Consider the following 24,717-nt stretch of genomic DNA (forward strand, 5'->3'; position numbering starts at 1 on the left):
AGAGACTGGGCAAAAAAAAAGTTTATCTCTCTGCCATCTTAGCTGTGAAAGCCATAAACTGTCAAACACATATGTACAAATATTCTTTGGCCCTTCTAAATGATGCTATTAAACTCTTGAGTGACCTTCCTGATTCCCCCAATAAAGCTAAGGTCTCTGCTCTGTAACATTCCTGCAACCAAGTTACTAAGCATTCAGTAAAGTCCAGTTATGATTCTGTGAAGGCTTCATCTAGGGCTGCTACCTCCGATTCAGTTATCAGAAAATATTCCTGGCTACAGCCTCTGACAGATGATATCAAATCAAAATGTATGTACAGCCCTCCCTCCCTGAGACACAATGTTCAGAACCCAGAGGTCCTTGGTAATGGTGGCCCAGGTGCTTGAGTGAAAGGAGAGTTTTCCTCCTAGGGGTAAGTGAAGGTGGGCAGAGGGAGGGGATGGAGGAGGTGAGTCATGAGTTCTTACCATAAGGGGGTGGCTTAGAACTCCCTGGTTTTGAAGTGGAGGTAGTCCACTGCTTAGGTCTCTGCATTCCCTGTGGCTGCTGTCTGGGGTGTTCTCTTTCCATGGGGCCTAGGCTGGGCCAGTTTACTGGGACCAAGAAAGGACCAGTGTTTGGAGAGACAATGCCTGCTGAACCTAGGGGGCTGGACCTGCAAGAAATCCTTAACTTTTACATAGATTCTGCTTTTTCTTCCATCTTTTTTAAGACCTCTTCTGCCTTAGTGCCAAATAAGTTATCTTTGTGCAAGGGTGCATCCAACAAATTAGATTTGACATGGTCTGGCAGGGGCTGCTCCTTAAGCCATGCATGCCTTCTAATGACAGATCCAGTGACTGCTGCCCTGCAAGAAGCTTCTAAGGAGTCAAAACTACAGTGCAAGGTGTGTTTAGTTACTTGACTTGCAGAATGCATTAACTCTTGTAAATCTTAATATACTGCCCAAGCAGGAAAGGAAGACATTTTTTGTTTAAGGAGTTCCAAGGTATGTTGCTGAAATTTCAGCATATGGAACTGACAATTTAGTGCCCTGATAGCAAGAGTAGCTGAGGCGTATACTTTTTTACCCCATCTGTCCAGTGCTCGGGAATCCCTGTCTGAGGGGGTGGGATTCTTAGCAGATGATGCTTTAATCCCTTTTGGCCCTTGAGAAATGACCTCAGGGTCAGCTGTAGGTTTTTTAAAAAGATACCAGTCTGGTTTTCTGGGAGGTGGAGGTAGGGCGTCAGGAGTCAAGCTGGATTTGAGGAAAACATCATCCACAGCATCCAGAACTGGGGGGATGGCCAGGGGTCTGTGTTGTGGAAGATCTAGGAATTCCCTGAGTCTCTTTTTAGACTGAGGGTAGTCCTGACTCTTCGCAATGGAAATGTTCCCTTAAAGTATGCAGGGTTTCCCCAAAGGAAAAATCCTCTGGGGGAGAGGCTGAACAAATGGAATCCTCTGCATCAGAATCCTCATAAGTGGTGACAAAACTACAGGGGACAGATCTCTTTTCCTTTTGGAGGGGGTAGCTTGGCTTCCCCCGATCAGCATGATAAGGTCTTCTGCCATTTTAAGCATTTGAGACTGAGGCAAGGTAGCAGGCGCCGAAGAGTGGGTCGTCAGTTTCTTGGGTGTGATTCATACCCTGGGTCTAAGAAACACTGTCATTTTTTGAAAGAACGGTAGTCGCAAAAGAGTTGGTTTGTGTCGAGATTCGGTAGTGCGAAGGATTTCCTCGGAAGCCAGCGCCTGATCAGTGGTTCCAGACCCATCCAAGGTAAAGACGACCACAGGATCCTTAGTCGAAGAAGAGTTTTGCAGCCTACTGGACTCTGAAAGGGTCTCTGTAGCAGCCTGCGAATCAACAGAAGCGGGCATCGGGGCTGCAAAAGCACCTCACTGAGTAATGTATAACTGATGACTAGCATAACGGAAACGTCGTCAGTAGGGTTGGACCTGTGCGGTCGGTCTCTGTCTTTATCTTTACATTTTTTTTGGAAGATCTCCTGTCTGATTTCTTACCGAAGCCATATCGCAATTTGAAGACTGTAAGTGAAAATATCTGGCTACAATAAAGGCCTGACGGTGGATAGTTCTGGCATTGAACAAAGCACAAAAGCGACAATGGGGGACGTCATGGTCTGGGCCTACACAAGTGATGGAGTAACAGTGGAAGTCTCGGTGTGGTATTTGTTTTCTACATGTGAGACAATTATTAACTTTTTCTGACATTTGTTAGTGCAAGAAAAAAGGATCCCCAATGGGGTACTTAGCTTTAGAAGACTTCAACTTCAATTCGGTAGATGAAAACTCAGGTAGTGGCCGACAGGTACTTGTGCAAACTGCTTCTGCTTTGGTATCCATTGCAAGAAAGACTGATGTAATGGCGTTGGCTGCTTTACTTTATACTACTGACGACCTAACTTCAGTCGTCAAGCAACAGCGACCAACGCAGAAATACTAAGTCTGTGGTATTCGGGTAGGCCGATGACTACCCTGGCAGGGATAACCCAAATGTGATGACCCGCAACAGTGAAACACGAAGAACATCTGCAGGCCCTCATGGCCTTTTCTCCTTTCTTAGCTTTCCGCAAGGATAGGGTCTGCTTGTGTACTAACCCTTCCTTCATGCCCAAAGTAGTTAATGAGCTTTCTCTGTATCAGGCCATCAATCTCCCTACCTTCTTCCCTTTGGCACAGACCTCATGGGAAAAGATCCTTCACTCCTTAGATGTTCATAGACAACTGAGGTACTATTTGACCAAAATCAAACTCATTCATAAATCAGATAGGTTCTTTGTCTCCTATCACCCAAGAGCCCTGGGACTCCCTGTTTCCAAGCAAACCATTTCTTCCAGGAGCTCTATATCCATTTCCTTTTGCTACACAGCCCATGGCAAAAGGATTCCCTCCACAGTGAGGGCACACTCTACTAGGGCTGTGTCATTCTCTGGTTTCTTCTTTAAGGGCTTGGATACAGCTGACATATGAATAGAAGGACATAGTATAGTTGTGTAAAATCTTACCATAACATTAGATGTCCTTCTCTTTTATATGCTGCTGTATAGTCTTTCACCCTGCCTTCCCCCCCTGACGCTTGCCTGACTCTTGAGTACCCACTCCATTGTTGCTGATTCCTGGCGGCATCCAGGTCTGAGGTGGGTGCATGCTGACGTCTGCTTTATACCCAATTGTCCGTTTATGGCCGACATATACTGAGTGATGCAGGCTGTCACATGGACCTTCACAGTAGCAGCTATCTTTTGTGAAATGGCCAGACGTACAGAGTCGACCGGAGGCAGACTGCCTCATGTTATGGCTACAACAGCTTGTAGAAGAGAAGGACATCTAACATTATGGTAAGATTTTACACAACTAAAATACATGTATATTTATTTGTATATATAATTGTGTGTGGGGGTGTATAGTGTGTGTGTGTGTGTGTGTGTGTGTGTGTGTGTGTGTGTGTGTGTGTGTGTGTGTGTGTGTGTATCTTGTAACATATTGCAGTGGTTCTCACCAGTATGGTGTCTGAAATGAAGTAAAGGCTATGTTTTAAAAAAAAAAAAATATATATATATATATATATATATATATCTATATATATATATATATATATATATATGGTATAGTCAGCAGAGCTGCAAGTCTGTATTAGCTAGTTAACTTAACTGTTACCACCTGATTTATTATGTATAAGAAAGAGGGCTATAGCCCTACCACACCAGAGAAATATGACCCCACTTATTGGGGGAATCATTGCCTGAAACAAAGGTTCTTTTATGCTGCAGCAAAAATCATCATTTTGTAGAGTGTTTATGGAAGAAACTTCTTTCTGCAGTGGACTGCAGCTGAGTCTGAGAGATCCTACTAGGGTGTGAAATACCTATATGAACTCAATTCCTGCCTGTGTTAAACAGGAGAAAAATATTACACAAATTTTGGGGCTGTTTATAGGTTCATAGTTGATTACTGAATTTATGATCCTGAAGAGCCTGTTTAAGCCTAGCCATGCTTCCCAAATGTATTAGACAAGTTATGATACCATTAATTTTATAGGGGATTTATGAGGGGTTGAGCATATACAGGCTTCCCCTTTCTAATAGGGACATAGGTTGCAGACTAGAGGTAAATTTGTGATTCCCCCTTGTTTGTGGGGACTCGGATTTATAAAAAAAAGGTACTGTATGCACACAGGCTTTAACTTTTCTTGAATGAATACTGCCGTTATTGATGTAAGAAGGGTCTACATCAGTGCCTTTTGTCTGAGTTTAAAATAAACCTGTATATTTTTTAGAAGCTTTGGACTTGGATGCTGTAGTGGCATATTTGGCTAAAGCCCTGACTACAGACCAGGTGACCCATGTTCACCTAGGCATGGAGAATGTGTGTGTCCATCCCCAGGGGATAGAGATGGTAATTCCTGCCCATCTCATGCCCCTATTTTAATGAGAGAGCAGAGACCCATCATAATGTAGAGAGCCAGTGCTAGGAAGACATGGACGTGACTGCCAAAGCTGGTGTTGGTACCCTTGTTGGCACATGTGGGGGTACACTTGTGCACAGAGGGTATAGGTGTCCCTTGCAGTGATGCAAGTGTTTTTGACAATCTAAGTGGTTGGGTTTAAAAAAATTTCTCCCATTGCTGGAATGCTGGTGAGAGGACAAAGCAACCTTGTGGCTATTTGGATAATAGTCACCCTCTGACATTATACTTTCTGGTTTGGGCTAAGCGTGATGATTGGGAGGCAAGGAGCAACAATTATTAAAAGAAATGTGTGCACTTTAGTGCTTTAAGATATCACATTGTTGGGTGCAGTAGGCATTTTTGGTTAATCTTTTATTGCAAAAGTCCTGACATTTACTTTTTGTTGTCTGCACAGAGTCAAACGGAGCAAATTTTCCCCACCTGAAAAGTAAGGAATGCTGTGATGTTACTAACTGGCCAGTTATGTAGTGTGTATGCTATGCTGCTGGTGAGTGGAGTGCATCTAGATTGTCCCTGCCTAAATGACAACTTGACTACAGTAGAGCATGTCCTACAAACTATAGCCACTGCTGCTGAGGGTACAGGTTTCATCATTAGAGCTTTACTGTACTAACAAAATAATAAGCTCTTAGTTATGTGCTCTAAAACATGTACTTTGATTACATTCTGAAGGTCAACAGACAAAAATAAATTATAGAAATATTAGACATTGATACTTTTAAAATGCTTTGCCTACTACCCAGCAAAAGTAGGTGATTCAGGGTGACCCTAAGGACATTTTTTTGTATAAGTAGAGATATTGTTATGCAGTGAAACTGTGTTTAAAGCAAAGTAGTCTAGGCGCGTGGTGAAGCATGCGTGACATTCTGATAACGAACAAAATAACTGTAGACACACTTTGTTTAAACTATGAAAAAAGGAGCCACGTAGCTAAATGTTGCACTAGTAATAGTAATGCTGTTACATGAAGACTGTAACTGGTGAAAAGCATGCTACTAATGGTGCTATGCCCATGGAATATGATGAGGTATCTGCAAGTATAATAGAGTTAGCCTTTTACTATTGTGCTGTAGAATTTAAGTGTGATGCTTTAATTGACATTAGGGAGCAGCAGAGACTACTTGATTCGAGCAGTATGACCACACACTTACAAAGGCACAAGGAGTGTGTGTGTGTGTGTGTGTGTGTGTGTGTGTGTGTGTGTGTGTGTGTGTTTTATTTATGTATTTATTTCTGTTTGTTTTCCAGGGTAGAGCCATGATCTCCATGGACTTTTTTCAGACTTAGTCTGGGAGTGGTTAAGTGACTTGCTCATAGTCACACAATTAGGAAGTGGAGCCTGAAGTTGGAAAGAAGACCCTTAAAAACAGTTAATGTATGAAAAATACACAAGCTGGGCATAATTCTCATTTTTTTTGTCAAACTAAAACAAATTACCATAAAATAGAGAATTCTAAATGGCAGGTAAATGTTAAGGGGATAAACTTGTCATTGAAAGAAAACACTACCTTGTAACCAAGAAGTGTTTTTTCACATCTTTGTCTTCTGAGCTGTTTTAAATCTAAGAAGCACCTACAGTGATTCTGATACAAATTCTAATATTTTTCCAGAAAATGGCCTACATGGGGCTTGCCATATTAATGTGATCTTGTTGTAGTGCTTTCTTGTACCCTTACCAGAATCCATTTCAAGTCCACTTTATACGAGTCATGCTACATAAAAGGAAGTAATGTTCATAGGTATATACTAGGCTAACAACCACTAAGGCCTTTAAAGGCCTAACCATGCACCCGATGTTGTCCTGCTATCCCATTGTGAGGCACAGAAGTATTACACACCTTCTGTATCAGAAGTGCATGCATTTTTTTTCCAGAATGACCACTGTTTACACTTGTAGCGGTGGTGGTGCTGCGCTAGCGTTGTCGCCTCACAGTATGACGTTGTCCTGTTCGATTCTTAGCTAAAGCGTTTTCTGTGTGGAGACATGCGTGAATGGGCGTACCTTCGTTGAAGGTTGTGCGTCAGAGCTGGCAACTCAGCACGTAAAAATCTACTGCCAATCATTAGTGGACCGGAGTTCCGCTGTGGCGACCCCTAACCGGGAAAAGCCGAAAGACACAAACAAACCACTGTTTACACTTGTCTCAGAGCCTTTTTAAAGCTTTTCCCTGTGTTTTATAGCTCCAGCTACAATAAGAGTATTTAATTATTGAGTCAGTAATTTGACACTTTATTGGAAAAATCCAGCTAGGTAAGAACCCATTTTCAGGGGAGGCCTGAGGAGGAAAGCTCCACAGATACAAAAATAAAAATACATCTGCTGATAAATATGTTACAATGAAATATACATTTGGAAAAATATAAACTGCTTACAAATGTATAAAATATATACAACGTAAAAGGAACTGTGATAAAAATATAAGCATAAAAGGAAAAAAACTGTTAATGTTGGTGGCAGAAGTTTTCCCTCTGCAGGGTGACAAACTTGTATAGTAAGTTGAGCACATTAGAAAAGTAGTAAGGTACAGTAGTAAGAGATACAGACCCATGGGGCAGCTAGAAACAGATTAAAGGAGTTAGCATAAAGGGTATGAGGACATGTGAAAGGAAAGATAACTTTGGAATTTAGACTGGTATGGTACATGAACAGAGCCAAGATATTTTGTGAAGGCTTAAAGTGGTTGTTTGTCAGTAGAGTGCAGGGGTCTTAATTCCTCTGCTCATCGTACTGTTTTTTGACAGAAGAAACTGAGAAGACCCCCCCCCCCTTAGAGTGTTAATGTACTTTGAAATTAGCTTAAAGTGTGTGTGTTCCTCATGGCTAGCTTGTTTGCCTTAGAATCACCTTGTAATTACTTGTACCTAGTTGTTAGATTTTTTTTCTAGTATCTTTTCACTTGTGGCTAAAGTGTGATTTTACATTAAGGAGAGTGAACCTGCAGTTCTAGTGGCAGTAGAAAGGTAGCCTAGTCTGTCCGAGCTGAGAAACACACAGTGGGGCTTGCTGACAATTGCTTGATGTTCTTCGTTTTCCATTGCTGCAGTCCTTACTATTGGGTATAGTCCGCATCCAGTCGGCCCGAATACCAGAGTATAAGGCTGACGTCGGTCAGGGCGCATTAGACTGACGTCAGTACGTCAGGGTACTAATGCGCATGACCGGCGTCACATCCTCAGTCTTTTTTGCCGCGTGGTCCGATGCAGAAGCAGTTTTGCGAGTGCAGGTTGGCGTTCTGAAATATTTCCGAAACCGGAGTTTCAGACCGAATCAGAGTTGGCTAAGTACCCGTTGGGAACATTTTGGTTTTTCTTGCCTCAGTATTTAACCGGATGTCAGAAAAAGTGAATAACTGTATTTCTTGTGGGAAACAAATACCTCATAGGGATTACCATACATTGTGTATACCTTGTTTAGGGCCTGAGCACGACGTTGTTGGTTGCCGCTCTTGTGCTAGGTTTAACAAACGCACTATTAAGAGGAGGTTAGACTGTGCCAGATTAGTGTTTGGGAAGCGTTGCAATTATAAAATGCCGTCGGATGCTCCGACGCCCGCTTCGTCCAAGAAGCGCAAGGACAAAACAGCGAAGCCTAGGGTTGATGAACCGGCAGTCTCGGACGTCGGTTCTTTAGGTGGCTCAGTGGAGCCAGAGGTTTTGCCAGGAGTTTCTATGGAGTCTCAGGCAGAAACTTTACTGTTACAGGATGTACCCTCTCAGGAGGCAGGCCAGGCTGAGGGGGCTTCTCAGGTAACTATTCTTCCCTCTCTTCCCAAAGTAGTTAGAGCCTCTCCTTCTGTTGCCAAAACTTCTTTTAGAGGTAGGCCAACTTCAGCTTCAGTAGGGGCTTCTCCTAGCCTTTCGGGTTCTGTACCTAAGAAACATATGCTTAAAATGGCAGAAGATTTGATTACTATGATTAGAGGTTCTATGGGCCCTCCTGATAAGAGGCCTAGGGTGGAACCAGAGTTTGACAGTTTTGAACAGGGTTCAGGGGCTTCTGAGTCTTCTGCGGAAGATTTGCAGGAGTATCCTCATTATTCTGATTCTGATGTGGATGATGCCACTCCTTCGGCTTCTCCTCCTGAGGATTTTTCATTTTCAGAGACTCTGCATTCCATGAGGGAGCACTTTAAATGGGAAGGCCAGGATTACTCTGATTCCAGGAAGAGGCTTAGGGAATTCTTGTTTACCCCAGCATAGGCCCTTAGCTATACCTCCTGTGTTGAATGTGGTGGAAGATGTTTTTGCAGAGGCTTCCCTGAACCCTGATTCTTTGCCTCCTGCTCCTGTTAAACCTGATAGGTACTATAGGGTGCCCGAAGCTCATAAGTATTTGTTTAAGAGTCCTAGGGCGGACCCAGAAACTGTTTCTCAGGGGCCTAAAGGTGTTAAGGCCTCTGTGGTTAAAAATCCTGTTCCCACTGACAAAGAGGCAAGGGCGTTAGATAGGTGGGGTAAGAAAGTGTATACTTCTTCCACTCTAGCCATGAGAGCATTGAATTGTCAGTTTCACATGCTGAAATATCAAAATTTTCTCCTTTCACAATTGAAATCTAAGGTGGATGCTTTGGCGGAAGGTATTGATTGTAAAGACTTGCTGGATTTAGTTTATGTGTCTGAACAAGTGGGCAAGCATTCTTTGCAATGTGGTTTTGATGCTGTGCAGGCCTCCTCGAGGGTGGCTGCCACTAGTTCTGTTCTTCGCAGGCATGCCTGGTTGAGGGATCAAAATTTGGCTGAGCTTGTTAAGACAAGGATTTTGGATGCTCCTTTACAGTCTGATGTGTTGTTTGGTTCACCTGTGGAAGCAGTTTTAAAGAAAATGGAGGACAAAGCTAAGTCTATGCAAACTGTTAAAGATTTTTTGCAGGTACAGCCACCCAAGTTTAGTAGAAATTGGCCTGCTAAGGGGTGGACATATCCTGCTTATGATTCCCAGTCTAGGGGTAGGTCTAGACGTGGTAGGGGCAGGGCTCAAGGTTCTTTTAGGCCTAGAACAGGGAGTTCACCTGCTCAGACTTCTGGTGAGGGCAGGGGTCAGTCCTTTCGTAAACAGACCCAATGACCTGCCTTTTCAGCTGCCAGTAGATTCTCGTCTGGCAGCTCCTTTGGAAGGACGACTGTCTCTTTTCAAAGAAAATTGGGATTTAATTACTCAAGACAGATTTTATTTCCATACAATGCCCCCTTTCAAAGGCATGCCAGGCGTTCCTCCTCCACAAAGAAAAGAGGCTCACAAGCAAGTTTCTCAGTTACTCCAAATGGGGGCCATTCAGCCAGTCCCTGTATCAGAAAGGGGCCTAGGATTTTATTCTCGCATGTTCCTAGTACCAAAGAAGGGGAACACGTGGAGACTGCTTTTGGATTTATCTCTCCTCAACACTTCTCTGGACATTCCCAAGTTCAAGATGTTGCCGTTACAACAGCTTTTACCCCTGCTGGGCAAAGATCACTGGATGGTAACTTTAGATCTCAAGGAAGCTTACCTTCATGTGCCTATCAGGCTAAGTTACAGGAAGTATCTGCGGTTTCAAGCTGGAGATTCTCATTATCAGTTCTCTGCATTGCCCTTTGGCTTATCTACTGCCCAGAGTATTCACAAAGGTTCTGGCTCCAGTGATAGCTTACTTCAGGCTACAAGGACTTCAAATCTATCCTTATTTAGGCGACTGCCTGATTCTGGCTGAAGAAAAGGAAGACCTTGTACAGCATCTGGAATATCTTATAGCAGTGCTAAGATGCCTAGGGTATTCTGTGAGCGAAATAAAGTCCAGTCTAGTACCCTCTCAAGACATGTGCTTTCTGGGTGTGAGACTGAATACAGCAGCCCAGATGGCCTTTTAACCCCGGACAAACAAAAGAGTCTATCACTTTACTTCCATCAACTATCTCATCAGTCCGTGCTGACTGCAGAGACAGTCCTTCAAGCATTAGGGTTCATGGCATCTTGTATTCTGGTGCTTCCCAATGCCAAACTGCATATGAGGAAGTTACAATGGTATCTCAAAAATGTATGGACACAGCACTGCCAGGATTTAGACACTGTCATTCAAATAATACCTTGCCTTCAAAGAGAATTTTTGTGGTGGGCTCAGGAATGTCACCTAAACAAGGGACTCTCTGTGACCCGGCCAGAGGCGAGTCAGATTTTACCGACAGATGCCTCGGACATTGCTTGGGGAGCTCATCTAAATGGAAAGTGGATACAAGACAAGTGGCCTGCCAGACTACAGCATCTACATATCAACATGGAGGAGATGTTAGCAGTCCAGTTCGCATTACTGGCTTTCAAGGAGTTACTTCTTCCAGGGCAGGTGTTGATTCTAACAGACAACACAACTGTCATGTGGTACTTCAACAAACAAGGGGAACACATTCTTATCCTCTATGCAGGCAAGCAATGATTTTATGGGAGACTGCGCCACGCTTGCACCTAACTCTTCAGGCAAGGTTTCTGCCAGGAGCACAGAACTCCTTAGCAGATGTGTTAAGCAGACAAATCATGGATCCCCACAAGTGGAAACTGGATCTTCATGTATTTCAGAAATTGACAGTGTCATGGGGAACTCCAGACATAGATCTGTTCGCTTCTCCACTAAACCACCAGCTGCCACAGTTTTGCACAAAGGGGTTTCATCACACAGCTTGGAAAGTGGATGCTCTGTCTTTCAGTTGGACAAACCTTCATGTGTATGCCTTTCCACCTCTGCCTCTTCTTCCAAAGGTTCTGTTAAAGGTCAGACAGGACAGGCCAAGGATGATTTTGATAGCTCCAGATTGGCCTCGGCAACACTGGTACCCTCTACTACGGAGTCTGGTAAAGAAGCCTCCATGGCCTTAACCTTTGATTCCACATCTGTTATCCCAGCAGGACGGTCATCTGCGCAATGTCAAGCTTCACTCTCTTCATCTGACAGCCTGGCATATTCTGTGTTGACACACAGCAGGTCTCAACTTCCTCAACAAGTTTTAAATGTGATTATGGAAGCTAGAAGACCTAGTACAAGGAAAGTGTACGCAGCAAAATGGAAGAGATTTTTATTTTGGAGTAAAGCAAAGAATTTGGAGATTTCTGAGCCTAATTTGAGTATGGCTCTTCAATATCTTACTGAGTTACTGGACAAGGGTCTGTCCTTCTCTTCCATTAAGATTCATGCTGCAGCAATCTCAGCTCACTATGATTGTGACCCACCATTATTTTCGCATCCTTTGTTCAAGCAGTTTCTTAGAGGGGCAAAAAATAAGACCCCCGTAGAGCTCCTACTCCTGCTTGGGATCTCAATTTTGTGTTGGAAAAACTTACTCTACAACCTTTTGAGCCTGCGGCTACTGCTGAATTGAAATATTTGTCATGGAAGACTGCTTTTTTGTTGGCTATTACTTCTGCAAGAAGGGTGTCTGAGTTGCAGGCCCTTATGGCAGTCGAGCCCTTTTGATTTTCCATAAGGATAGGGTATCATTACGTACTAATCCTTCCTTTATGCCTAAGGTGGTTTCTAGTGTGGCTTTAAACCAAACTATTCATTTGCCTACTTTTATGCAGACCCCCAAAATAAAGGGGAAAAGATTTTGCATACTTTAGATGTACACAGGCAATTGCGTTATTACTTAAGCAGGACTAAGGATTTTAGGCAGTCTCAGCAGTTGTTTGTTTCTTTTGCTTTGAGTTCAGGGCAAGCCTGTGTCAAAACAAACTATTTCTAGGTGGATTGGCTTTTGCATTGCATTTTGTTATTCCCATCATGGCAAGGAGGTTCCAGCTGGGATTAGGCCTCATTCCACTAGGGCTACTGCCACTTCAACAGCATTTCTACGGGGTGGCCACTAAGGATATTTTGGAAGCAGCTACTTGGAGTTCAGTGCATACTTTCTCTAAGCATTATCACCTTCCTATCTACTCTAAGTCTAGGGCTGGTTTTGCCACAGCTGTTTTGCAAGGCATGTTGTCAGCTCCTGCTTCTTTATGATTTGCCAGCCTCCCTTACCTCTGCTTTGGGATTCTACCCAATAGTAAGGACTGCAGCAATGGAAACCGAAGAACATAGTACAGTTTTGTACCTACCATAAATGTAGATGTTCGAGGATTCCATTGCTGCAGTCCAATTTACCCTCCCTCCTTCCCCTCTGTGTTAGGGGTGGTTGTGTAGGTGAGTTTACCTGCTTATATTTTTATATATATTGTTCATGTTTTGGTGCAGGTATTTTGGGCCTTGTCTTTTTAGGGTCTTCTGACATCTGGGGCAAGAAAAGACTGAGGATGTGACGCCGGTCATGCGCATTAGTACCCTGACGTACTGACGTCAGTCTAATGCGCCCTGACCGACGTCAGCCTTATACTCTGGTATTCGGGCCGACTGGATGCGGACTATACCCAATAGTAAGGACTGCAGCAATGGAATCCTCGAACATCTACATTTATGGTAGGTACAAAACTGTACTTTGTATCTAGTTGGTACCTTTTAACTTTTGGTTAACCAAAGTTTGTTTTACATGAAGAAAATTAGGACCGCTGTTATAGAGTAGTAAGGTATCATTGTCTATCTGAGTTGGGGAAACACACAGAGAAGCCTAAAGTGAGGGAATTTTAGGGAAGTAGTTGTTTGGTGTTAATCTGTACTTGAGAGTTACATTTGCTTTACTTTTACATTAAGAAGTTCCAGTATCATCTGTCTTGTGGCGGAAGGTGTTTACTTGGTCTCTCTGAGTTGGGAAGCACTCCAGGGAACTCAGTGTGGTCATTTATTGGCAAGAGGGCATTGGAGTTAGTGGTCAACTTGTTTTGTCTGCTATAAATTAGGCATATTTGCATGGAGCTGTTCACTGCACAGTGCCAGTTAGCAGTACCCTGTTTAGTAGCAAACCTATAAAGCTAGTACTTAGGACTTTAACCTGTAACACAAACAGTCTTTGCATGGAGTTAAGCTTAGGGCAGCTAGTTAGCCTGACAAACAGCACTAATATCAGATTATAGCACTTTCTAGCATTTAGCTTTAACCCTAGACACCATGGTGATGAGCCCTGTAAAACCAACTCCCTAAACCATAATAGCCCAACTCTAATACAGATGCCGACAACATTAATTTACAATTCTCTGATGTCTGCATGGCCAGCTTGGTAGATATGGGCATACTGAGACAATGTAGCAATTGTCTCATAAGCTCCCCTTACTTATCACTAGGGAACAGGTACTCAGTGCTCTCTCTCTCTCTCTCTCTCTCTCTCTCTCTAAGGCCAAGAACACTGCATCGATGGGCCTTGACAGTATCCCAGGCTGCCTTCTAAATACTATGAAATATTTAACTGTAGCCTCCAAACAGGCTTTGTGTCTCACAAATGGGAATAGCAGCCATCATCCTTCTGCACAAAGGTGGGCTATCTATGAACCCTGGAAATTACAAGACTCATAAGCCTCACTGTCTTCATATGCAAAACCATGGAAAGAATTGTCATGGAAATGATCAATAATGACATAGGAAACCTCCAGCTACTGTACCCAATCCAGTTTGGTTTCATCCAAGGGCAGGTCATGCCTTTTCAGCCTGGTGAATTTCTTTGAAAAGGTGGATCCATTCTTTGAAAAGGTCACCAAAGCAACAGACAAGGACAAAGTGGTTCATTCTACCTACCTTGACTAGGCAAAGGCATTTGGCACAATACCCCACTCGGGCATTGTTGACAACTTGAGTTTGGGTATAAGCCCTTATTTGACCCAGTAGATATCCCAATGGCTGTCAGGCAGGACCCTGGAAGTTAGAACTGGAGAGTCCACCTCTACAAAGAGGCCAGTTATCAGTGGAGTCCCTCAAGCATCAATCCTGGGACCGCTCCTTTTTGGCATCTACTTCTGTGAAGTGAAGGCCAAGATTAAGGGCCTCTGGCTGGCCAGTTTTGCAGACATTTGCAAATTAGGAGCAGTCATAGAATCCCCCTTTTGACACTATTTTCCAAGAAGGACTGCTACACATCCACAAGTCAAACAGCATGAGGGTTACCTGCTCTAGGGATCTAAACTTAGTCAGCAACTCAAACAAAACATGCAGAAGACACAGGATATGTGTCTCGGAGATTGCTCCTTCATTGGAACAGGGTTCCTATTCACATTAAGCTGAGCCCCTCCCTGGCTTTCTTCAAATGCAGAGTGTCTCACTGGATGGAGAATCACAAATTCACACCTGGGGTAGTGCCTTATGTCCCTTATGGAGCAATTCATAAACTACTCAAGGCATAGGCACAAATCCATTCCATACTTTTGCCCCTAGGGGCCATATAATGGGTAAAACTGACTAGGCTTGTAAGGCCTTTTAAGCCGTTAGTCTAGTAATAACCTACAATGCAGACAAATAACTGGCATCAGAACCGTAAACTAAAACTAAATGCCAAGAAGTGCATAATAGTATCCTTTGGGAAGTTAGCCACCCCTGTTATTTTGACAACATGCCCCTAAGAGTCGACCATGTAGTCAGGGACATGGGAATGTATGCAGACAGTGATCTAGCCTTTGACCATTATGTGTCTACAGTGGTGAGGAAATCATTCTATGTTGTACAACTTATAAACAAAGGTCATTGTTCCACTGTATTCGGCATTCATCACACCTGTCACCTAGTACAATGCCTCCTTTGTTATATACCTAACCAGGCATATCCAACAACTGGCACATCCACAGAGGTGTCTCCCTAAAAGAATACATGGCATAAATAACATTCTCTGCAGATCTCATCAAAGCCCTATCCCTGTATTCTCTTTCCTGCAGACTATTGAGGGAAGATCTATGCCTGGCATACAAGACATCATCAGACCTCACTCTAATTGGCCTCCTGCATGTCTGCAAAACAAACCACTCAAGAATTACCCATTCTAAAAACTTAAACCTTGCCTGTGATATAATAGGACCCGCTGGAGAGACAAACATGTATTTCAGAGACTACTCCTTCTCTGGAACAGGATCCCCATCCATGTGAAGCAGATTCTTCCCTAACCCAAGTCAAATGCAAGTTGGACAATTGGATGAGTTAATAGGAAATTCATCCCTGGTTTTACACCTGTGTCTCTAATGGGAAAATGCAGCCTATAAATGGTTTATCTTTCAGGCCTCTGCTTGTAATTATTTCATCTCCCAAGCCCCGGTTACACTTAGCAAGGGAACCAGAAGTTGTCAGTGATTTGGGATGCATGGATAGGCTTAAAAAAGCCCCAGTGGGTGTTTGCATAGATTCAAAGGTGTGTATTAGGCTATCAGACAACCTTTTAATCCTAACACAGTATACAAGAGTTGTGTGTGTGTCTGAGTGGATTCACTAGGCAATCTCAAAATACTGAAATGTCGAATTTCAGTATTTTGAGACTGTATAGTCGAAATTCCACATACCCAAAGACCCACAACCGTGAAAACCAAAATTGTGACCATAGACGCACATACACCACCACACAAAGAAACACACATACACCTACCTAACTATACTACAACAAACACAACATAACATACAAACACACCTACCCTACCTATAAGCAGGGGGGCAAGCCTTTAAACATAACCTTGACCAATGGATGGGAAGTCATAAATTAACCCTGGGTCTGGTACCCAGATCTGTAATAGACAGAGACAGACAGTAATGCCAGAACTAACATATCCCCTCAATATAACCACCAGAAATGTCCTAACATACTCCCTCCAATAAACACCCATAATACATAGGGACACAATTGGGTTGAATTACACAGCTAGGCTTATATGCTCTGTTACATGTGCATTACCAGTTAATTCAGTTTCTTATATACACAAATATGGAGTGTCTGCTGTCTTAAAAACAATGTGTGTATATAAGAAACTGCACTAACTGGTAATGCACGTGTAACAGAGCAACGCTTATCTGCCTGAAGTTTTTATCCACAATAAAGATCTTAAAATGCAGATGCTTCTTTAATGTTTTCTTCTACAGAGAGCTCCACAGACACCTGTTAACTTTACTCCGGACTTCTTGGACGACTTTCAGCTCCAGGTAATCCACTGTAACAGTAATAAGGGTTACCTCACAGGACGATTAGGTTATGTGGCTTCTACTGACATGTATGGGTAACTTTTGGTCTTTGGACTTGCTTCAGGATCTAGCAGGTATTCGTACCGACCCAGGTCATCATAAAAGGGGCAGGCTTTTTCTTTTATTCTTATGATTTTAGGAAGTTGAAATGCATTTTGAAATTTGACTGCTGCCCAATGCTTAGGATTGCTGAAGTATTAGAACAGTGTAATTCTTGGCCATAATATATATAACAAAGGTTGTGAGAAAGATGGTAAGACTTTGTCTGCCATGGGCATACGTTTTTGCCCCCCCCCCCTCCGAGATCCTTATCCAAGAATCAATGGAGTGGCTGGAAAATGTGGTTCAAAAAATCCCAAGGTCCATTCCATGACATGTGGAGGAAGTGTCCCCAGAGGCAGAGGGAGGAACTCCAATGGATGTCATCTCCCTTGTGGCAGAGGTGGACGATAAAACATATCAGTGCTGCTAAATGGAGGCCTGACTGTCCACCTATGGAGACATTCGGTGGAAGATTGTCCCTGCACCAGAGAGCCTCGGTAGAATTAACAAAAGATACTTTGGTGCAGAGGATTATATCCAGATGTTATATAATACCATTTTCCCTTCCATCCCCAATTCCCAGAAAACTCCCATGATGTTCCACCCAGTCAGAGGGATCAGGCAGCAATTCAGATTCAAAAGCTACTAGAAAATGAGTCATCAAAGAAGTCCCACCAGACCAGATAGGATCCGGAACTTACTCAAGGTTCTTTTTTATTGCCAGAAAAGACAGGAGACTGGAGACCAATTTTGAATCTAACAAATCTAAACCAATCTGTTCAATGAACCAAGATCCAGATGGTCGTGGTTCAGTCCATTCTTCCCTTTCTGGGCAAGGATGATTTGATATGCTCGATATATCTTCAGGACACCTACTATCACATAAAGATGAACAGGTGGTCCTGGAAGTACTTATGCTTCTGGCTAGGAGCCAGTCATTACCAATTCAGAATACTGCCATTTGGACTCAGCATAGTGTTTACCAAATGCATGGCAGTAGCAGCAGCACACCTCAGACTGCAGGAATCTGGGTGTTTCCCTACCTGGACGGCTGGCTTATTACTGTTCTGACCAGGCATCAACTCATGCAGTCAAGAGATCAGGGTCTCTAAACCTATGCTTTCCTAGGAGTAACCCTAAACTACAACAAATCACAGCTCCAACAAACTTAGACACTGAAATTTGTTGAAGCAGTGCTCAACACAAACACAGCCATTGCGTTCCTTTCACCTCACCAAGTTCTAACTATAAGGTCACAGGTCAAAAAGGCTGTAGGAAATACATCAGTCTCAGCCTGCGCAGTCATCTGAACTCTGGGCCTCATGGCTGCAGCGATATCCTTAATTCCGTTGCCAGATTTTACATGCGGATCCTACAGTGGATGCTGGCTACCCAATGGTCAGTCTTTCTTCAGTCAGTGTCATATCAGATAATAATTACCAACATTTGCAGAAGAGATCTTTATTGGTGGATCTAGTCTGATCAACTGCTCCATGGCCGTCCATTCATTCCCCAACAGCCCAATGCCATAGTGACCACAGATGCTTCCCAGGTAGGGGGGGGCATTATCTGGGGAAGACAGTCCAGGGTACTTGGTCCCCAGAAGAGACCAATTTGCATATAAATGCTCTTGAGTTGAGAGCAGTGCTCTTGGCATTGGGAGCATTTCAAGATGTTCTTCCCTGTGGGATGATTGCCATTCAAATGGACAACATGTCAGTCTTCTGGTAAGTTAACAAACTGGGGGAACCAAATATTGCCTACTGTGTCGAGAAGCGCTCAGGATCTGGCAGTGGGTGATCTCTTCAGACCACTTTCTTTTAGCGACACACATTCCAGGGAGATTCAGCATGATTGCAGGCAAACTGGGGAGGTGCATACTACTTCCACATAAGTGATCCCTAAACAAGAAGGTGGCAAATGAGATTTTCCATTGATGGGGCCAGCCATCCTACGATATTTTTGCTTCTCCCCTAAATAACAAGTACAGCAACTACTTTGCCCTGATCCCCTAGTGGAAATAGTCACTGACAGATGCTCTATTTAACGATTGGCCTCCTGCTCTTCTTTATGCATTCCCATCAACCCCACTGACTCCAAAATTTCTGCAGAAAACTGCCAGATCGAAGAGCACAGTGATCCTTATTGCTCCCTATTGGCCTTGACAAATTTGATTTCCCTTCCTGTGGCCTCACCTGGTTCAACCATAGTGGAACCTAGATCCAATTCTGGACCTCCTGTCTCACACTACAGGCATGTCACACCTGGATATACCAAACTTCAAGCTGACTGCTTGGTTTCTGTAGTCCCCTTAGTAGCCAGCCAATCTATGCTCTTATCACCTGTCCGACGTATAATTCTGTCTTCCCATAAACACTTGACAAGGAAAACATATTCTAATAAATGGAAAAAGGTTTGCCATTTGGGCTCAGCAGCATAAACTTGACCCCTTTTCAGCCTCTGTTTATCACATCTTAGATTTCCTTGCTCATCTTTTTCAAAACAATGCTAGTGCCTCAACCATTAGAGTACAGTTATCAGCAATTTCAAATTACATACATGACTGAATGGTGCACCCATAGCTTCTCACAAGTTGAGCAAGGCCTTTTTAAAAGGGACACTCCTTCTAAAGCTTCCTTTTAAAGACCCTACACCTCCATGGGACCTAAATTCAATGCTGCAGTCTCTCATACAACCTCTCTTTGAACCAGCAGCTACATGTGACCTTAAATTTTTCTCATAAAGACTATCTTCTTGGTTGCCATCACTTCTGCAAGAAGAATGTCTGAGATCCAAGCACTATCTTCTAAACTTCCTTACTTGGTTTTTCACAAAGATAGTGACCTTGGTGCTGTGGTAGCGTTGTCGCCTCACAGTTAGACATTGCCCGTTCGATTATCAGTTTGAGCGTTTCTGTGTAGCAACATGCGTGAATGGGCATTCCTTTGTTGAAGGTTGTGCATTAGGCCCGGCAAACCAGTATGTAAACATCTACTGCCAATCATTAGCAGACCGGAGTTCTGCTGTGGCGACCCCTAACCGGGAAAAGCCAAAAGACACAAACAAGTGACCTTGCATATCAATCCATCCTTTCTTCCAAAGGTGGTGTCAGAATCCAGCATAAATATTTTTATCAATTTGCCAGTATTTTTTCCTAAATTTGCCAACAAAGGAGACTATATCTTACATTTACTGGATGTTCATAAACAGTTGCGTTTCTGTCTGCATAGAACAGAAAAAATCAGGAAAGCAGACCAACTGTTTGTTTCCTTCTCTGGACCAAAATTTGGGAAATCTGTTTCTAAAAATGACTATATCAAAGTGGTTAGCAAATTGCATCTCTTTTGTCTATAATAAATTAGGCATTTCTCTTACACATCCATTGAACACACACTCCACTAGATGTGTGGCTACTTCCACAGGTTTTCAGCCTAAGATATCTGTGGATGACATTTGTGCTGCAGCAGCTTGGGCTACTCCTCATACCTTTTTCATTCATTACAAATCAGATCTGTTCTCCAGAGGAAGGGCATCATTTGGTTCTATGGTGCTCAAAAATATCCTTCTTTGAGTCCGCCCTGGATTCAAGTAGCTAGGGACACTGTCCCATTCTTGAGGATAGAATGAAGATTGTCAGCATCAGGTAAAGAAGTTGTGTACTTAACAGAATGTTCCATCTGTGATGTCGATCTTCATTCTTTCCTCTCTTCCCCTTCCATCTACCCCCGTCCATAACTTCTGGAGGAATGAGCAGTTACATGTTCTCTGAATAGGTACATTTACATGTTTATATGACTGTGGATATGACTTCCCATATTTCTCCCTAGCCTTGTATGCTATATAGCAGCAAACAAGATCTGAGATAGTTGGCAGGGTGCATTGTGGGTAAGGGAGAAGCTCAAGATATCTGGTGGCTGTGAGCTGTAGCATCATCCACATCAGATCTGATGGATCGGATCTGAACCCATTTGTGAGGAAAGAATGAAGATCAACAACACAGATGGAACGTTATGGTGAGTACATAACTTCTTTTTAACAGCATGTGATCCTGGACAGGAATCTGTGCTGGTTAAGACCTTCTTGCTCTGTAGAGTCAATGTTGCCTGATAGGCAGCCATCTTTCAAAGTTTATTTTGCAGGAAAACTATATGCTTTTTGTTTTATTGCATCACTGGCAAAATTGCTAAACAGCAAAACCGCTTATCATGACTCTTATCTTTTTTTCAGAGTTTTTCAAATAAGGAATGATGCAGTGAATATCTGATTGAGAAGCATGTCTCTTGCTGCACTGGCTTGGTTATTCCTGATGTTCCCATGTCAGTGATGCTGGTGGAACAATAGACTTGGAGTTTTGTAGGACCAAATATATCTCCCGTACTTTAGGATATGGTATATAATCTCACTTTGTACTGATTTCCACTTGTGAAGTTAGCAGATGCGCAGCAAAAGCACCCAACTGGGTAGTGAAGTAAACCGATACTAGGCATTCAGGTGTCTCTTATTGTTCCAGTCTGTCTGCTGAATAGTACATGCATCTTTTTCTCATCTGCACATGACTGAAACCCAGATCTTAAGGTTGTTACATTAAAAAAGTTTAGTAAATGGGCTGATATGAGTTAATAAAACTACTGGCTCAAATTTGGAATTATGTTTAAATAAGGGAGGTATCTTTTGATTCTTGAAGCTCTGCATTTTTTTTGACATATTTAGACATATTGTGACATTTAAGCAACACCAGAATAATGGAAAATTAGTAACATTTCCTGTTTTTTCTCTTCAGGCAGAGAAAGAATTCATGGTTTCTCGTGGAATTGTGCGAGAGGCTCGAGAGAACCTAGAAGCTCAACAGCTAAAGTTGAAGGAGATCCGAGACCGACTTGACAGGGTCTCAAGAGAGGATATCCAGTACCTTGAACTGGCTACCTTGGAACACAAACTGCTACAGGTATGTAAGAGAATAAAGTGAACTTTTTGTATATCAGTCTTGAAGGAGGTAAGAATGGGAAAATTGTCACTGAGGTATATCGGAAGTTTGAGAATGGTTTGCATTTTTGGATACAACTAGTTGCCACCCCCACATCTTTTAAAATCTTTATCCTATGGATAATTGACTAGAGTAATGAGGCTATGTAATAATACTGATGAAGTAAACAGTGAATTACAAAAAAAAAAATCACAATTGTTCATTAAAATGGGTTACAATGCAGATGAAGTATTATTGTCTCTGGATAAAGTTAGTAAAGACATTATTTGTAAGCTTGCTAATAGCTGTAATAATAAATATCAAGGCAGATTTAAGAAAAAACAGATAATTTAAGAAAGATATACACAGCCATGACTTGTGATTTGTTGGCAGATGAAGTTAAACAAACTATCCAATTTTATTGGACTTCCTTGTTTAAATACAGGGATCTGGTAGACATATTTGATAAAAATTTAAACTTTTTATTTAGAAGGGGTAAAAACATAAAGGATATGGTAGCTCATGCTAGATTTTTTGAGACCTAGTATATGTTTGAGTTATAATCCTAACTTGCTGGGAACATATCCTTGTGGCAGATGCATGTCAGTATGTAAGTAGAACATTTCAGTATATTAATGAAGTGCATTTTCAACCTAATGCAAAGTTTTCATGTAATACACAAAGTATTGTATATGCACTTAGATGTCCATGTGGAATGTTCTATGTAGGTGAAAGCAAAAGAGCATTTAAGACAGGGATACAGGAACATGTCAGGGACATTTAAAATGAAAAAAAAAGTCCACTTGCAATGCACTTTAAAAAACACCATAGTAGTAACCCAGAAGGTTTGTTAGAAACAATTTTAGAACATATTCCTAGCACTCAGTATAATATTAACATAAAGAAAAAACTTTTGTATAAGGAAAAGCTTTTTATACTGAAATATAGCACTTTATCCCCTGGGGGCATTAATATAGAATGTAATTGGAGAGTTTTTATTTGAATTTTAAACTCCAAGTGTTTTAATTGTATAATTGCTTGATTGAGTGATTAACTTAATATCATTGTATAAATATGTGTTTCATCTTTTCTGTGTGTATTCTGCTTGGAAGGCTACTGCCGAGGCGCTAGAGGTTGGATTACATTTTTGTTGTGGTGGATCCTGGTCTTGCTTGGTCGTTTATATTTTGGACTTTATTTTTTATTTTATATTTGTTGTGAGGTATGTAAGAGAAAACTGGATGACTTTTTCTAGTCATTATACAGGAGCAGTGCCTGGTATCCATGGGGCCTTAGATAGCAATGTAAATGCTTAATTAACAATCATTTAAGGTAGCTGAGGAAAATAAAAGAAAACATACTGTCTTATCTTACCCACTGGCTCCCTGTTAAAATCTTGGCATTCGAAATGCGGAGTGCTGACAGACTGAAAAACAAAGATTGAAAATCCAGGAGAGAAGCGAATTTCAAATGTTGCTGTTCTGCTTTAAACTTTTTTTTTTATTTGCAGGGGTCCCCCCCTGCACCCCCTGATGTGTGTATGTGTGTAAGACTTTTTATCCCCCTAATGGTGTGTGTGTGTGTGTGTGTGTGTGTGTGTGTGTGTGTGTGTATAATAAGATTGCTGTACCCTAGAAAAAAGTGAATATTTTGGAAAATGCCCTGTCAGACTTAAATGTAAATCTGTTTTTTTTTTTCAGTCATTCAGTTTGTATTTTGGGACTCACTGTAGTGGGTCCCAACATTTCAAATGATTACCTTACCCACTGCATTTGAAAATCAAGATTCAGGATGATTTTGGGTGAGAAACACTCTTGATAATTGTTTTCTCATTGTGGAGAGCTAAAAGGCAACACTTTTAATTCCACCATTGCTGGTAAGAAGAAGATTAGGTCTGAAAGTAAGTTGAGAGACCGAATGTAGAGGTGATGGTAGACCTCTGGATATTTCACCATTTCCTTATACTTTGGAAAATAAAATCCAACACACGGTCGGTTGTCATGAACAGCAGTAACTATTCAGCACCACTGAGATGTGGTACAGAGAAATACTGAAGCAATAGTTCAGCAGACTTTTTCACTGAGGAAGCTGCATGCTATCTGACATTTGAAGTACTTCATTGGGTATAATACATAGGATGAAAAGTGTAAACGTTTAAGACCCAAGAAAGTAAGAAAAGAGACAATTGGGTTACACATGCTGTATCACAATTGACAATTTCTGAATTGCATTTATAGGTAAACCCACAATGCAAAAGTGCTTCTTTTTAGTGCAGGGGGGGGGGGGTCTTTCTGGTTAGGTGACTTGCTTAGATTCATACACTAGACATATGTGGAGGCTGAGGGGATCAAAATCCGAGGCTGGAGGTCAGGAATAGTAGGTGGACTTTGAATAAGAAATGTAGATCACATTTTGTGAGATGGTCTTTTGAAAAACATAGGAAAGTACTTAATTGAGAAGGTAGTGTAGAGAGGGCTGTGGTAGAGTTAATGGACCTCATCTTAAGAGGTGGGCTTTTTTTTTTAATTTTGCAAAAATGATTATGCAAAAATACAAGCCCTCCCACAAACCCATTACTTCAGATTTCAAATTCCCAGTTTGCACACCGTCTAGGTAGGTTATTAACTCTAATGAGATATCTGGTGGTTAAGACAGACTATGTGACTTCTGCATTGACATAGAGGGGACTTGGGGTTTCATAAGTAGGTACAAATTGAGTGAGGCAGACACCTTGGTGCAGGCTACATCAGCTGTTCAGACATGGAAACATTTTTCCCCGTCAACAATATCTGTACATCCATACATGTTTTTATATATGTAACCCATTATCTTTCATTAACGTTTATATTTTCAGGAAGATGGTTGCATCTGAGTTTTATTTTACTTTTTTTCCTATTGGTTATGAGAGAATCATCATACTTTTTAGCTGATTAATCTAAGTTATGCCTCACCACAGTGACTCAGAACTAGTGAGATTTAAATGTGTATGTTTATTTTGCCACACCACAGAGGTTAGGCCAGATTTCTTTTGCAGAATGATCTTCCGAAAGGTTGAGTGCCAAACTGTTATTTCATTTTGCCAGTACAGATGTCTAGAGAACCTAAATTCAGATATAAAGGTGCATTCATTAAGAGGAGGTCCATCCTTTTTAACAGCAACGGTAAGCACAACAAGCATTAAGATAGCTTGATTTTTT

General features: G+C 42.0%; 1 protein-coding gene across 3 annotated transcripts in view; it reads left to right on the plus strand.

The window, feature by feature from the left end:
- CCDC51 (coiled-coil domain containing 51) overlaps positions 1-24,717 on the plus strand; it is a 225,447-nt gene that overhangs the window by 125,616 nt on the left and 75,114 nt on the right. For all 3 annotated transcript variants that reach the window (XM_044078022.1, XM_044078023.1, XM_044078024.1), the window contains exon 3: positions 21,338-21,502. In XM_044078022.1, coding sequence (XP_043933957.1) covers positions 21,338-21,502 — 165 coding nt within the window. The remainder of the gene's footprint in view (positions 1-21,337; positions 21,503-24,717) is intronic.

The sequence above is a fragment of the Protopterus annectens genome, chromosome 7.part0 (genome assembly GCF_019279795.1).
Source record: "Protopterus annectens isolate FY-2018-M chromosome 7.part0, PAN1.0, whole genome shotgun sequence".
In the NCBI taxonomy this organism is placed as follows: Eukaryota; Metazoa; Chordata; order Ceratodontiformes; family Protopteridae; genus Protopterus; species Protopterus annectens.